General features: G+C 36.0%; 1 protein-coding gene, 1 long non-coding RNA gene and 1 pseudogene across 4 annotated transcripts; 1 reads left to right on the top strand and 2 right to left on the bottom strand.

Annotated features, from left to right (window-relative positions):
• Positions 1-6: 6 nt before the first annotated feature.
• LOC131023645 (U11/U12 small nuclear ribonucleoprotein 65 kDa protein-like) lies at positions 7-6,834 on the bottom strand (annotated as a pseudogene).
• Positions 6,835-8,273: 1,439 nt separating this feature from the next.
• LOC131020889 (uncharacterized) lies at positions 8,274-9,684 on the bottom strand. Its single transcript, XM_057949935.1, has 2 exons — positions 9,204-9,684; positions 8,274-8,807 (listed from the first exon to the last, which is right to left on the bottom strand). Exons 1-2 carry the CDS (start codon positions 9,616-9,618, stop codon positions 8,365-8,367), a joined length of 858 nt encoding a protein of 285 aa, XP_057805918.1. The 5' UTR covers positions 9,619-9,684; the 3' UTR covers positions 8,274-8,364.
• Positions 9,685-11,269: 1,585 nt separating this feature from the next.
• On the top strand, positions 11,270-14,249 carry LOC131020892 (uncharacterized). 3 transcript variants are annotated; one of them, XR_009100795.1, is made up of 5 exons: positions 11,270-11,881; positions 12,180-12,254; positions 12,337-12,366; positions 13,087-13,197; positions 13,855-14,249. It is a non-coding gene; the product is annotated as an uncharacterized LOC131020892 (long non-coding RNA). The 3 variants fall into 3 exon arrangements; XR_009100797.1 differs by lacking the exon at positions 11,270-11,881 and adding an exon at positions 11,941-12,007; XR_009100796.1 differs by lacking the exon at positions 11,270-11,881 and adding an exon at positions 11,972-12,103.
• The last annotated feature ends 2,889 nt before the right edge of the window (positions 14,250-17,138 follow it).

The raw sequence follows: 17,138 nt of genomic DNA, 5'->3' as shown, positions 1-17,138 counted from the left end.
GCTGGGTCATCGGCGGCGGCGCCTCCGCCATAATAGGAAAAAAGCCGCTTGTTTCAGTGGTGGAAAATTTTGAACTTGGATTCTTGGCCTCCTCCCACTGGGGAAAGAATTAACAGTCTCTCCTCTTGCCTCGGATGCTACTGCAGAGCAGAGGTTGTTGGCCGCGTCAATTGACTGCCTAATCACCAAATATGAAGGCGCGATTCGTTCCAGAACCTCCTGCATTGATGATCTATTTATGGGTTCACTTTCAAGGGAAGTGAAGGCAAGTTCTGCTATGTGCAGACTAATGGTGTCAAATGCACGCATTCTTGTCAGTAACACCATACCAGAGCTACATACATCAGCAATCTTTGCATACAATTGCCCTGCAATAGCCAACTCATCACAAACTTTATTCTGATTTCTCTTTCAACAACTAAATGAAGTTCCGGAATATTAACCTGTGGCAATATATTCTGGAGCAGCATAGCCATATGTTGCCATAACCTGTGTTATCGCATGGCAATTACTATCTGTTGGACCGTTCTTTGCTATGCCAGAGTCGGATATCTTGGCACGGTACGACTGAGGATAGATAACTCAAGGTTAAAATACACACAAGATCCTCCAGTTTTCTAAACAAAGTTCTAAAATAAGCATAACATTGTATAGGTAGAAACATAAATTCTCAGCCTGTCACAAGTTAGCGTCACCACAAAACATTGTATAGGTAGAATTAAAGAGCTGAGTAAATAACAGTGCCTTTTAGATGGATCATGGAATAGATAAATGATATTTCTAAGCGAATAATACATCACAACCAACAACTTAAAAGCCAATTCAAAGTGATAAAAACTGAATTACCTGCTACTCTTGAAATCCCTGCATACTTTCAGAACTGTTCATCACCTGTTTGTACATCCCCTCGCCTTACAGTACCTCGCCCAGTTTGGCCGCGTTCTATACAGATGCTTTCTATCCCTCAGGCTGAAGAAGTACCATGCCGGCTCTCCAAATGTAGCCTCGATATCTGGATTGATTAGACCGGAATCTTATTAGTTGGAAGAAGTTTGGAAATTTGACCAATTTCTATTAAAAAATAAAAATATCAATTTACCTGGGAGATCCCGCAGATCACAACTGTAGAGATCAATGTGCAGAGGGGTGGAGGTGATCATCTTCTTGAGGTGGTACGTCACGAGCTCTAAATCGCTGGGGTGGAACCGGAACCCGGGAGGCAACTTTGGCTGCTGTGAGCCGGTCGAGGAGTCGGTGTTCACTCGCTTTGTATTTTTAACATGACATTTAAAACGTTGCAATAATTTCACAACTTCACAATTTGCTGCACCCCTTAAAACAATTAGCTAGTGAAGAATTGACATGGTGTAACTAGAGTCGGTTGTCGTTAGAGTGTTGTTGCACGATCTCAATATTTTTGATTTAGTTAGTATTATGCTTGACATGATAACTCCCCAGTATTTTTGAAGCTAAGTAAAGATTGAAGAACAATAAAAGTAGAATCTCGAAGTGCAAGTAGAAGTAGTTGGGAATATAAGAGATGAAAAACAAAGAATATATTGCCTGCCCAAAGCTGCAACTCATGGTTAGACATGCAATACGGTGTAGTATGGGGAAGAACATGGATGAAATTTATTTAAGCACCAACAAAAAAAAAAGAACAAGGATTAAGATAAAATAGAAAACATTTTGAAATACATATGCATGATCTCAAACAACAAACTTTGCGTCAAGCACAAAATAGTATGGTTTATGCATCAACTCTCCACTCTCATTCCACTCTACTTACTATCACAATAACAACTTCACACCACCACTACTGACTAAAGTATACTTTACGTACGCTGTGTAGGTCTCCCTCTCTCACTCTCACTGGCACATTAATCAATTCTTTGAATACGTAACCATTTACTGCGCCCTGCACTTGCCCACAGTCACAGCTCAGTATGCGTAAACCAAATCGCTGAAGGGAGCAATTCCGGGAAAACATACCAGAGCATTATGAGCAAGCTCGACTGTTGGGAATGTGATGAAAGCTTGGCCCCTCATTCTTCCTTCCTAAAACAACACCATTTTCACTTCAGATGCATGTAAATGCATAGGAGAGGGAGATCTTGTATTTGTATGTATTCACTAATATATCTCACCTGCATTAACTTCACAATAAGATTGGACTTGGCAGCATCAACGCTCCCGAAAAATGATCCTGCAACAGAGTGAGTTCAAACTGCAGTAACTGCTTGAGGAGAAAAGACATGTATTGACTCACGTTTATGGATAGAGTTGTCGTGAGCAGAATAGTGTCACTGCTATTACGGAACTATAAAGAAAGGAGCAAGGAGACGGACTAAACTAACCAAATATAAAGTAGAAGTCATCAACAGCCACATCTTCGGCCAAGTTCTTGATGTACAGCACAGGAGTAGGATCACCAGCAGTATAATTTTGTTCATTGGAGTCAATAGATGTCAAAGTGTGAGAAAGCAAGTGCTCGTCCACGTGCAATTTGAACTACCCAATGAACAATTACTGGTAATACCGGTAAAGCACAACCACATATAACGTATTTATTCCTCCAGTCTCCACAAACAGTTCAGACTTTGTGCAGGATTATATGAAAAACTTCTATGCATATTGCATTCAGGTACCCATTTTCTAATAGATTTTAGGATTCATCGTAGAAATAGATTTGATTGCCTGTAAGGTTCTGGAGAAGTAAGACAGTAGAAGGAAAGTAATAAACGATATAATACCTTAAATTTTGGGAGTGATAAGATTTCCTCTGGAGGCAATTTTCCACTATTTAGTTCCTCTAAAGTTGCAAAAGTTTCCCGAGCAGAAGATTCAGGGATTGGTTCTTGCAACTCCTTTGCAGAGTCATAATCCTGTAGTTCAGGATGATTCTGCTTCTGTGCTATTCTTATCTGCAAGCATGTTAAAACCACTAGGTCCACTACATTATAAGTCTTTGCAAAGGGGAATAAGTGTCAAATACATTATACCAGAGATCAATGGTTGCAAGTTGCAACCTGCAACACGGGATTTTTCTTTTTCATTATAGGCTTCTCCTTAGGAACTAATGCAACTTCTTTCAATCCAACAACCTCATGAGCCACATCCTTGTCAACAGCAGGTCCAACAATTGCTTGTCGCCTGGCACGCTTTCGAGTAGGTCTAGCCTCTTGTCCGACTTCCTAAACCATATGTGGACGATTAAATAATTCGTGTGTTCCACCACGTAAAACTAGAAGCATTGCCTAAAAAAGTCTAAATAGTAAAAAGTTGGCAGAGAACAGGTCAGCAGACATCCCAAGTTCAGAAAGCATAAAGATTCTCCATATAGTAATGCTTACAAATATATACACATTATGTGGAAAATGCATTAAAACCTAAATGTAGTTATTACAATGATTATAAAATGCGTATACTTGTGTATGGTTTGATTCTTAATCAAAATTCACCCTCTACTCACACAGAGGAGACTCATAACAGGACAGCGTCCTTGGGTTGAACTTTCAGTTATGACCCTGTACTAACAAGATGAGTATATACGAGATACAAGCAATAGCCATATGATCACCTCATCTGAAGACTCCATTTCTGACTCACTACTGGACAAACATTCCATGTTAACTCCATGGGTGGTGGAGGAGGAGGTGGTGCTGATGGAAATTCCGGAAGAGGTGGAGTAGGTAATGCCTTCCGGAATGGAGCGGGAATATTCGTTTTGTTCATCAAATGTAAAACCTGTATTACAGAATATATAGGAAAGAAAATGTTATAAATATCTGGTGCTGTACATGAGAGAGATAGAGGGGGCACAAAATCACACCGACCTAAGTGTAAAAGCGGGGAACTGCAATAAGAGCATTTACAATGTTTGTGAGGATGTTACCATCAGGTGGTGGATATGCATATCTGTACCAGAAATCGGTTGTTTGAACTAGTCAGTAGGCTACTACAAAGAACATGGATGGCATATTCAGTAAAGACTGCTTTTGCACGAATACATTCAAGCAAACCACACACCTTCCAGAATTAGAGGCATGCAAACACACGCAAACTAAATAGTCCTAAAATAAGAAAACAGAATTCAGCTAGAAGTTGAAGAAGAACGGCAGAATCAATAAGAAAAAGGACAAAAACCATAACTCCCAAAAGCACAGAGAGTAAAACATACTCAAGGTGGGGCGAAAATGGATATTCGATACCGAGTTTTTGTGCAATTGGTTCGCTAGCATGTGAATTACTCCCACTATAGTGATGGCTAGGAGCAGAAACATCTTTCACCATAGAGACAGCATCCTTCCTAATCTCTCTTTCATTATCTTGTTGCTTAGTCCCCTCAACAACTTTACTAGCTCTCTCTACAGACATGACTTTACCAAGAAATCGTAACCTGAGACCAATAAGTACAATTGGGATTATGAATCATCATTTAGTAATGCACTAGTCCCAAGAACTTCACTATCAACAAAGAAATGAATGTGATAATTATGAATAATGAAATACCCATGTAGCCGCTTCTGGGCTTGGTATGCTGACATTTCATCCTTGAAATCAACAAAAGCGCAATTTTTCACCCTACGCACAAGAATATTGCACAGTTTTGAGTTGAAGTGTAAATAAAAATCCCAAAAGAGAGTTTGCAAACTAAAACAGAAGGAGAACAAGAGCGAAGACAGCATCAATTTCAAATTGCGATACAAATAGAGCCAGAAGCATCCAACCACCAATAGATTGAATGCTAAGCTGAAGAGAATACACAGAAAGGTAACAAACCGTCCATGAGAAAAAGGGCGGACAGAGGAAGCGCCGTAGTGAGAAAAGAGTCGGGTAAGAGTATCGTGCGGAATGGCCACCGGGAGATGCCGAACCAGCAACAATGCATAGCTGCCAATGACGATGACCCCTCGCCGGAATTCCACATTGATTGCTGGGTCATTGGCGGCGGCGCCTCCGCCATGATAGGAAAACAGCCGCTTTTTTCAGTGGTGGAAAATTTTGAACTTGGATTCTTGGCCTCCTTCTCCCAGTGGGGAAAGAATTAACAGTCTCTCCTCTTGCCTCGGATGCTACTGCGGAGCAGAGGTTGTCTCTCCTCTTTGTTATGATAAATTGAAAATTGTAACAAAGAGAAGAGAGTATATATACCTCAGGGGCCATCCACCGGTATGTCCCGGTTTCAGATGTCATCACGCCCGTCTGAGCCTTCACTCTCGCCACTCCAAAGTCGGCCACTTTAACCACCAACCATAAATCAATCCTGATGCTCCAACTCTGAGATCATTCGTGTCGGGATTAGACACTTACTTCGTTTTCATCCATCAAAAGATTTGCACCCTTCAAGTCCCTGTGGATTATATTGTTCTGGTGCAAGAAGTTCATCCCCTTTGAAACGTCAATCGCAACTTTAAGTAATCCAGGAAGCTTAAAACTACCCTTTTGCTTGTGTAAAAAGTCATAAACGCTCCCCCCAGACATGAAATCTGCAATTACAGAAGCTTGCAAATGTGAAGTGAAATTTTTTTCTGAAATGGCACAAGAAATAGATGAATGCCTACACGTACCTGTAACTATGCACAGGTTTGGAGGCCTGGTGCATGCCCCGATAAATTGAACGACGTTTTTGTGACGAATTTTTCTGTGAATTAATTTGAACCAAAATACAAAGAAACCATCAGAAATCAGAAGAATTCATAAATCTCAAATGTTTGAAAATATATTGAGTAAAGGGCAATCCATTATTACGTTTGGGAATTTAAAAAATTGTGGACGAAGAAGCTAGTTAGTATCAACGAACCTCATTATATATACTTCTTGAGCAAATTACTTCTGGAGTCCTGTATTCAAGTGCTCAGCCTTGAGAATTTTAATTGTGACATCCTGACTACGGTAAGTACCTCTGTATCTGAACATAGAGTTTATGTGGTGAATTGAACGCTCGAATGCAAGCTTAAGCTTAAAAAATGCCATCCGTAATACTTACGGATCACCATACGATCCTGAAGCTACTTTGGACTCGAATTTGAGAAGTTGAGGATCGATTTCCCAGACATCAGTACCATCATTGGGTATTGTCAGTTGATCATATTCACATTTGATCCTTATTTGTTGATCTTCATTGAGAGAAGGCAAAGACTGTAGATTGGACCACGAACATTTCTGCAAGATATAGTATATATCCTTCATAATTTTAGCTATGTAGCACACACTAAACAAAGTAGATAGAAAGAATAATATCTCAATGCATACATCAGGTCTCATTATATAATGTCCCACTTAAATTTCTTGAGTTTTATACTAATTTGTGGGATTAGCATAGCATAACAAACATGAAGGTAAGGAAGGAAAGTGCAATAGAAATAAACCAACAATTATAGGCAGAATCGACCAGTACGCACATCTAAACAATACCAACAATCCTAATATATACTAGAATAATCTTACCTCAGTCTTTAGAACTTCTTTTTCAAGTGCAGTACGAAGTTGTTCGATCTCCTGATAAGTGATAAGTAAGAAACATAAGGGTAAGACAGAAACTCTCAGGCTTAGCAAGATGGAACTAAGAAAAAGTGAGGATCTGCAAATCGCATTCCAAAATGCATATCAAAGTATTTAATGGCCCTAAAACAAGCTCCATTACTTTCTCAGTTTCAGTGACATGATGATAAGATGATGCTACTTAAGAAATGTTACCAAACAGATGATGATTTCATACATATATCTCATACATGTGCTCGATTTTCTCAAGAGAAGAATGAATCAGAGCTCAAAGGCTCAGGTACTTGACCGATCAAGATTTGCTGGTCATCAGTCACTCATGACATTAAGTACCATTGCCTTTATATAAAACTATTCTAAAGAACTACCTTAGGACAGGAGTCAAGTTTCATTTAGTACAATATTTATTAAAGCAAGATACAATTACAAAAAGAAAAAGAAAAAAACCTCAGAAAAGATTATAATAAAACATTTTCAAGAATCATGTGTATTTCAGCAGAGCTTGATTGGATGTTCTAAGAGAATAGAACTTCTACTAGGGTGAAAATTAAAATAAGAATGGGGTACCTCAAATGGCCAACCGTCAACAACAACAAACTTCAATTTCTTTGAATTCATCAAGTGAAGGTATACTAGTCGGGCGTGTGTTTACCTGTGGCAATATATTCTGGAGCAGCATAACCATATATCACCACAATCCGTGTTGTCACGTGGGAATAACCATCTGATGGACCCGTCACCCAACTTCGCTAGGCCAAAGTCAGATAACTTGGCATGGTATGACTGAGGATAAACAACTCAAGGTTAATAAAAATATAGAACTTCCAAAATGAGATGTTTGATAATTTAAAGGTGAGAGCTTACTCCATCAAGCAATATGTTTGAGACCTTGAAGTCCCTGTACATAACTTTTCTATCTCATGCGTGCAGGAATGGTAGGGCACGAGCTGCTCCGATCAATATCTTCAGTCTAGTGGCCCATGGAAGCGGCTGCACAGCACAGACCCTAACCAAGATGGATAGACTCAGTAAGCAAATTAAGTATCTAATATTATAAATTAAGTTGATGAATTAATCAATCCTCCCTTACTTCCAAAGAGATGGTTCTCTAAGCTGCCATTGGTCTGGGGCATGAATTCATAGACAAGAAGTAGCTCTTTCTCCTCAAGACAATACCCCAACAGCTTCACCAGATGAGGATGAGAAAGTCTTCCAAGCAAGTTCACCTCAGTCAGCAAATTAAGGTAGACAACATCCATTCTCAATCTCATACATATATTCACAAGCTAAGCTAAGCAGAGAAGAGGTGAGAACGTACAAGTAAACCAATCCAACCTCCTTCACCCAGCAGAAAATCAGTTCTGAACTTCCTTGTGGCAGCCCTCAGTTCCGCAAAGGTGAAAATCCTTAAATTGGGTTGGGGTAACATCTGCCCTTCCGCAAAGGTGAAAATCCTTAAATTGGGTTGGGGTAACATCTGCCCTTCCGGATTGGGACTCACATCGGGGTAACATCTGCCCTTCCGGATTGGGACTCACATCATTGTTAGCATTTATACTGCTCTTGCCCATCACAGTGTGTTAATTATTGCATTAGGCTTTTGAATCTCATCTTGAGATTGAAAAGTTTGTACAACTATACAATACAAACATAAAATTTCTTATAAACTCTTCAAATGCCATTGTGTTATATTTATATGTCATCTTGTATATTCAAGTCAATAATAGGAATGAAACAGGTAATTAAGCATATACTAAACGACATTGGAATTGGAAAATAATAACCAAATGTTTACAATAATAATATATCTCAAGTTTTGAATTCAACATTACATTCTTACTAGATCTAAAACACAAGTTTCTAGAAGGCAAACAAGCCCGCAATACATGAACTATCAGAATTACACAAAAAAGCAAATTTAAAAGACTTGAAGCGCCTAGCAAATTGCCCATCATAGTTGTAGGGCCTGTGATTGAGCTCTACCACATCCATAGTCCAGAATGGCCTTTCGGAATCATCCTTGCCTACTTGAACAATACAAGCAACACATTCCTTGTCAAGTAGCATGATAGAGGAAGTCTTCCTTTCAAGTTGTGGAGAAACAAACGAGCATAGTGGAAAATGAATTATTGCAGAGGATTCATATTCATATCCAACCGGATGAACTCCGTACGAAGACAACACCAGCATATCTTCAGTTATGAAATGCTGATAATTACAAGGAAGAGATAAGTGAACACCAAATAATTCCCATTTTTGATTCGCAGAAGCTAAATCCAGACCGAACCTCACACCACCAAAATCTGGTTCCACAACAAATGTGTCATCATTGAAGAAAGCGTATGCCCTAATACGAAATGAAGAACGCCATTCACCTCCTTTCCAATAACACTCATTATTATATTTTGGTGTAAAACAATAGCTTTGGTCACGCACTAAATCCACCAACGTGAATATGGTGGCGCTTTGCCGACCAATACGTAAAGGTGGAAGCTTTAAAGAAAGCTTAGACTCTGTGTTGTAAATCTCAAAATCAACTACTCGATCATCAAAATCAATACTCCTATCATAGAAATATTCAATCTGAGTAGAAAATATAATAATTCTAGTGCTACTGCTCGTGCCGTGCTCAACTGGAACTGCAACAGCCTCAGCTGAGCATTTGAGCCCTAGCATATCAGAACTCTTACGCAACTTACTTTTATGGTAACAAGGTATTGGTTCTGTCCCCGCTGTCCTCACCATGTGCTCGGCCGGCAACGGGAAGCTGTATATGCCCATACTGCGGTATAGAGTGTCGACTTTGATCCGCCGATAATCTACGCCTTCAAACATGAAGATTGTTGAACCCAACGCACATAAACCATCAGTCTCGGTGAAATCTTGAATGAAGAAATTTGGATCCCTCTCTACAAATTGCCTGGCGAAGCGGTAGGTGTCGACGCGATTTAAATCGACTATTGCGTCGTCGTCGGCGGCACCATCCTCCGAGACTATATCAATTATGTAGACGGCATAATAATCGCTGTCCATATTCAGAATAGCACATATCCTTTGCTTCTCCTCGGATGATGAAGAACCAGTGTCCTCGGATGATGAAGAACCAGCGTCCATGGCGACGGAATTGATTTTATCAAGTTGGAATTGCGGAAGCAGTGGGAAATTAGGGTTTTTTTTTGTGTGAGGTCGGGTGTGGATGGAGATGGGTGGTGGGATTTTTATTTTGTGTGGGCATGTGTTGGTGGGCCGGGTTTGGGTGGTGGGCCTGGATATTGTATAAATTGTACATGTTGCAGGTGATGATGATTATCTAAAGGTAATTTTAATCACAGCCCCAATTTTCTCACTATAGCCCCTTATTAAAAATAATAATAAAAATAATTATAATTTTACAATTATACCCTTATAGCTCCTATTTAAAGTTTATGATAAATGATAAATTAATAAGTTTTTAAAAAATCAAATATATAAGGGCAAATTTGGTCTAAAACAATAATAAATTTTCAAATTTTGGTTTTTCCCACAATCTTTCATTCTTGTTTCAAAATACATAATAAATTACTTTTTTTGGAATTTCCCACGATGACAGATTCCGGTGAACTTTTAAATGACGTGGCGCCGGACTTGGATGAGGTGGCATATTTAACGGTAGGGACTAGAAACGACGTCGTTTTATATTTGGGGAAATTTGGTCTAAAACCATAATAAATTTCTAAATTTTGGTTTTTCCCACAATCTTTCATTCTTGTTTCAAAATACATAATAAATTATTTTTTTGGAATTTCCCATCACGTGACTTTCCTGTGAACTTTTAAATTACGTGGCGTAGGCAGATACAAAATACAGTGTGGTATTTTTGTTGTACTCCTCCTTTTGAAATTCTCTAATATATTATCGGTGTCATTTTTTTTTTCATTTCATATCGATCGATATTTAAAATATTGCGTCACACTAGATTCAAAGCGGAATTAGTTGCGTCTAATTTCCCAATACAAAACTCACAGATGCTATCTAAATTATGGTCCGGTATAACAGCCTCACAAAAGTTCACAGGAAAGTCACGTGATGGGAAATTCCAAAAAAAATAATTTATTATGTATTTTGAAACAAGAATGAAAGATTGTGGGAAAAACCAAAATTTAGAAATTTATTATGGTTTTAGACCAAATTTATCCAAATATAAAATGACGTCGTTTCTAGTCCTTGCCGTTAAATATGCCACCTCATCCAAGTCCGGCGCCACGTCATTTAAAAGTTCACCGGAATCTGTCATCGTGGGAAATTCCAAAAAAAGTAATTTATTATGTATTTTGAAACAAGAATGAAAGATTGTGGGAAAAACCAAAATTTGAAAATTTATTATGGTTTTAGACCAAATTTGCCCAATATATAATCATCAAATATATAATACGGTTTGAGAATCCTGCTCTCTCCTTAATTCGGGGTCCTACGTGGCCTATCTAAGAATTCATGATTTAAAATCCCTGCAATCAAATCAAAATCAAATATATAATACGGTTAAGGAATCTTGCGCTCTCCTTAATCCGGGGTCCTACGTGGCATATCTAAGAATTCACCATTCGAAATCCCTGCAATCAAATATATAATACAGTTAAGGAATCATGCGCTCTCCTTAATCCGGGGTCCTACGTGGCGTATCTAAGAATTCACCATTCGAAATCCCTGCAATTCTAGAGCCTCTAGCTCAATTCTCTATAGTTGACATGGCAATATAATTCCACATGTAATGTTTTATTTTCATTTTACATTCAATATCTATCCTTAATCCTACACCACTTCCATCCGTCGATTCGATCCCAAATCTAAAAACCAGGAACAGTCGCCCACACCACAATTCCCTGCAAGGCTGCAACTCTCACCGCCAAGCCGCCTTCGTCGCGCCGGCCACCACCGAGATATGTCACCTCTCTTTTCCTTCACCATGATTCCCCCGCCAGCCCTCCGATCTGCCGACTCCCCAAAATTGATTTGGGGAAAATCAGAAATCGCCGGCCGCCGCCACCTGCCACCTCCATCTAATTCCCTCCATTTCGCTTCTCCACACAGGATTTTTCCCCCACCCCCGCCGCGATTCTATGATATTTGGCGTCTCCAGACCAGACTCCCCTTCCTCCCGCTGTATTTTGCCGCAGTCCGGCCTCAAGTCAGCACTGCCGCCCCTCTAACCTTTCTGCCGCGTCTCGACGTCAGACTCCCCCCTCCTCCGCCCGCGATTCGTAGCACTCCGGCCCCAAGTCGGCGCTGCCCCAACCACCATTCTCTAACCCGACCATGGGACGGGTCATATCCAGCGCTAATGGCTGCCCGGCCGCATCTAAGCGCCGTCGACCACCGTATTCCCCCTTCCTCTAACATGGTAAGTATTAAAGATTACGTTTGACTGTTTGAATATGGAATGATTAATGCTTAATTTTAGAAATAACAAATTTTGGAAATACAATTATATGATTTACCTTTCAATCAACAATCAGCCAATTTTTAGGTATAAGTTTAAACATGGAAACTTTGTAACCTAGATTTTTAGCTATAAATTCATTAGTTCAAAATGATAAATATTCTAATGCTTCGAGTTTTACAGGTTGCTACTATTTTTTGGTTGTGTTTCTTCTTCTTTTTCTTGGTATTTTTATGATTCTTTCATTCTGGATTTGCAGGAATTGTGATTGTGCAAGCGAAGAATTTCACTTTCGAAATCTCTTTTTCCAAAATTGCCAAAATCAGTATTTCAGGTATCCATTTCCCCAAAGAGGTTAGGAATAAATAATATTGTTATTTATTTTTATTTCTTAATTAATTAATTTTTGGTGGCAGTGATCGAAAGAGCGAATGAACACGACAATGGTGAGAGCGATGTTAAATAACAATAGAAATCATGATTTGCTAATTTATTTGAATTTTGATTTTGCTTTATTTTCTGTTGATAAGCATAGCCACTTCTTTCCCGCTGCCTACATATGTAGGTGTTAACAAGCCACTTCTGACTACTCTAGATTTCACCTCTGTTTTTCAAGATTTTTACTCATCGAGCAAAAGGTTTTTTTTTTCTCCCGGCCATTATAACTTTGAATACTTTTGGGTTGTGTTTGATTCTCCAATTTGATCCATGAGTCCGTGTTGTTATTGCATTGCAAATATTGGATTTGCTAGATTTACATATCTGGTATTTGTGGTGTATGATTTAGTTAGTATTGATTAGGACAAAAAATATATCCGGTGATCTGATCCCCACGGCGATCTGACCTCCCGGCGATTAGACCCACCGGATATTTGTGGTGTTGTTATGGGCTCTTGATGGGCTCTTGGATAATTTCAGTCATGCCAAAATTCTAGAGGGCAATTTTTCCTACTTTCTTTCTCACCTCCATCCAAATGCTTTTCAGGCAATAGTTTGTTTTGAATAAATGGGTAATTACTTTGTTAGGACCTTATTATTTGCTTCCAGTTATGATTTTTAAGATTTCTTTGCCATCTTTTTTATTTTCCATGCATCAGCACATTGGAATGCTTTTGCTGACCATAAAAGTGTATTATGCACCATAATGACTCTTAGGATTTCATCAGGTTAAAATTGCCCTGATTGGCATCCATGCTGGGAGCACGGGTCTTAATTTAACGTCAGCTGACACTGTTGTGTTTTTGGAGTTACCCACGAACCTTGCTGATATTCAACAGGTGCCTTAGTATTTCTGCTTCTTTTAAGTTTCTTTTATGTTCATATTGTTTTGCAATACTTTGATTCTCCTAACTTTATTTTACGACTCTTCTTTACTGCTGCACTTTTTTGCTCTATTCTATGTGCTTTAGATATAGTTGTATTTTTCTTACATATTATATACTAATGATGTGTATTGGATATGTGTTGTGTGGTTTCCCAACAGGAGATAGTTTAACAGTGATTATATAGTTCATATCTTATTTATTCAATTGAGTAGGTCAATCATTGGCACGTTACCTTATGTCAAATCCCTGAAGTTCCTTCTCTATTAAACCTTTATGAGTAATTAGTTTTAATATATATTGCATCCAAGACAATGAGGATGAAGTATATATATGTATGGTTTATAGTGATAACCTGATCTAAGAGACCAAATTTGAACATTAATGAAATGATAAGCATGAAGACTATGTCCATGAGTACAATCTATAATAGATTGGAATGCGATAGGCTTGAAAAAACAAATACCTGAATGACCTACATAAGAGAACTATTAGCAATAAGGAACACATGAATAATGAAGTGCTAAGAAATTGTGTTGTGTTAATTTCTTGTGCTGTATTTTTAGTTTAGATTCACATCATCACTCGGTGGTTTTCTTATTTGTCTAGCAGCATGAAGAATATTATTGTATATTAGAAAGAATGTGCAGAAACTCGGCCTACATGGGATAGTGTCATTAAAATAAATCTGAAACAAGCATGGTTGGTTTCAAAGTACGTTTGTGCACATGCGTGATGGTCGACATGGTGGATCCGTGATCAAAATAATTTAGGCCACTTCGAAAGCTGCTGTTAACTCCATGACAAATGTAATCTTTTATCGCAGTTTCCATCTCCGTTTTGAGAAACGGAAGTAGTGAATACTAAAAACAGAGTTTGAGACTATGTTTCCCTTTAAGAACAGATGTTGCTCACATCAACTATGTTTCTTGCTATTCATTTGTTCTAGATGTGTAAAAGAACTTTTCTCCAAGTGAAAATTGTGAAATAGTTTTGTCTCCGGAGAAGCACTACATTTTACATGACTACTATATCCTCATTTGAAATCGGATAGTGTTTATTTAGAAAAATTGGCTACTGAATTCATCCTATATAGTATATTATTGTTCTACCTTGAAATATTTTTGTTAGCATTGTTTTTATTTGTCTTAAAACATGTATTAAAATATGAATATAAAATTTTACATAACTGCATGTTATTAATTCATATTATATGTGACTAGTGCATAACCCGTCGAAATTCGACGGGAAATTATTTTAAATTATTATTTAAATTATACTATGCTCTCTTCATCCTCTAAAATTATGCATACCTTTTCTTTTTTGGTACGGCCCCCAAATTTATGCATACCCTATTTTTAGACACTATCTCACATATAATTTTTACAATTTTATCTTTTTAACTTACATTATTTACTCATAATCTATTTAACAATACCCTCACTGTAGGACCCTTTCTCCATTATCATTACTACAAACTTCTATGCATAATTTTGGGGGACGGGGGAGTATTATTTTTGTATAAATAATTATTTATATATAAATTATTTTTAAATTTATTTAATTTAAGGAAATATAGTTGAAATTATATTAATCTGAATCATATTCCTCAATTAAATGCTAACATTTTGTTAGAATAATAAATATTTTTTTTATATAAATTTTTATTTAATACTAATATTTTGAAAAAATGTCAATATTGAAGATTTTATTTCATCTGAGCATCATCTCGTCTAAACCACCCTGTAGGATCATATCATCATCTAAAGCCCGGAAGACGACATCTAATGTTTGAACTCCAGATTTTTTAGCATCATCTCATCTAGACCTTAAAATACAAAAACTGAACTTTTTATGCGTCAATTTTTTTAACATCACTATCTGGAGGTTTAAAATCAAATTTGACTTGTGAGATTGTATGATTTAGAGCTTCTAATATCATAACTAACTTGTAAACATCATTTTGTATGGAACCTTAAAAAATTTCAACAAACTTCTATGCATTATTTTTATTAGCTTCAAATATTATAATTATGTTCCAAGAATCATTTCGTTTGGAGTTTGAAAGTACAAATTTAACTTGTGAGCATCATCATTTAATTGGGTTCCGAGAATCATCTGGCTTGGAGCAATTCAAATTGTATTAGTTTCAATCATTCCACCAATTAAATATAAATTTTTAATTTGGAGAGTAAGAGCTTCTTCTTGTATAAGTTTTATTTTAGTGAAACCTTATAAAAAAAATCAATGTGAAATGAGGTGATTTATATGAATTATTCACTCGATTGAGATTATTATAAATTTAATACATAATTAAAGATTTCTAATGTATTTTAACATCATATCCTCTATTGTTCTTTATCTAAATTCTTCATTTATGCATTACTAATTTCATAATTTATCTATTATCTATTATCTATTATTATTATTATTATTATTATTATTATTATTATTATTATTATTATTATTATTATTATTATTATTATTATTATTATTATTATTATTATTATTATTGAGGAAACTGAAACAAATAAAGTTTTTAGATATGAGAAATATATTTTTCTTCCCTATACAAATAAAATGTACGAATATATTTTATAAAAAATAAAAATAAAATTTTAATTTTTTTTAGGGAAATTTTTAATTATTTTGATAGACATAAAATAAGATTTTGTTTTAAAGTAATCAGGTTATAGAATTTGTGCCTTATTATTCAAACATGTAAAGCAATGACCGAACCCGTTTATAATTTACATACACGTGCATGTCTCAATATAAATTCATACAATATAATATATTGCAACATATACATATAATATATATACGCTTTTGAGAATTTTAAAATTAATAACAAATATACATCTAATCACTAACATTCAATTAAAATCATTTATTGTATATAAATTATAATTTTTTTCTTGTCAAACATGTAAATCTAATTTTTATCGAGATAAAATAAATAATAAAATTTATTAATTTAGATTATATTTAAGTTTATTATTATTATTATTATTATTATTATTATTATTATTATTATTATTATTATTATTATAAAATAAATAATAAAATTTATTAATTTAGATTATATGTAATGTTAATATTATTATTATATATATATAGTTATTATTAATTATATTTATTATGATTAATGAATCTTTATATATAGAATGTAATAGTTAATTAATTAATAAATGATGAAGATTATATATGGTAAATTTTGAAATGGTGAGATTTTAGATATGCCACATAGGATAAGGCTTAATCCTATTATATAATAGATGTATTAGTATATAATAATATTATATTGTAGTACATTTTTAATCTTGTGGTAGTAAATATTGAGATTATCAAAATATTATTTAAATAGCGGATATTACAATACGGGATTGAAACATGAACGGAGAGTACTTTTTAATTGAATTTGGAATTAATGAGTGTATTAATTATAAACGGGAACAACTATATAAATTTGTAACAATTTATATTTATAAAATTAAATGGGTTCGTGTAATTAATCAAAATTGGGACGAGTATAAAATAGTTGTTGTGAGTGAAAGTTTGTGGACCCTACTTTTATTTATAAATAGAAGTGGAAACGATATCGCGGACGGATCGAAATGGCAAATGTGGAAACGATATTGCGGACGGAGGGAGTATTAAGATTTTTCTATTTATAATTTTTTGAATAACAAATGCGATGGGGGAGAAGGGTGGAGGGGCACGAACATCGTAGCTCGAGCCGGGCGCAAGACAGTTGTTGTGGAGGCTCTTACTCTAATTAAATGTGTTAATATTATTATATCTCATATATATGGTTTAAAAATAAATTGTATATTAGAGCATTAAAATTATTATGTCAAATGATACCCGTCGAATTTCGACGGGTTACCCACTAG

The sequence above is a fragment of the Salvia miltiorrhiza genome, chromosome 4 (genome assembly GCF_028751815.1).
Source record: "Salvia miltiorrhiza cultivar Shanhuang (shh) chromosome 4, IMPLAD_Smil_shh, whole genome shotgun sequence".
Taxonomy (NCBI): domain Eukaryota; kingdom Viridiplantae; phylum Streptophyta; class Magnoliopsida; order Lamiales; family Lamiaceae; genus Salvia; species Salvia miltiorrhiza.
Note: the sequence above shows the minus strand (reverse complement) of the source record. Positions and strands in the feature narration are given on the sequence as shown.

Coding starts and splice junctions, on each gene's coding strand:
- LOC131020889 (XM_057949935.1), bottom strand. CDS start 9,618: ATGGACGCTGGTTCTTCATCATCCGAGGACACTGGTTCTTCATCATCC. Junction 8,808..9,203: donor AATACCTTGTTACCATAAAA/GTAAGTTGCGTA, acceptor TTGTGGAACCAG/ATTTTGGTGGTGTGAGGTTC.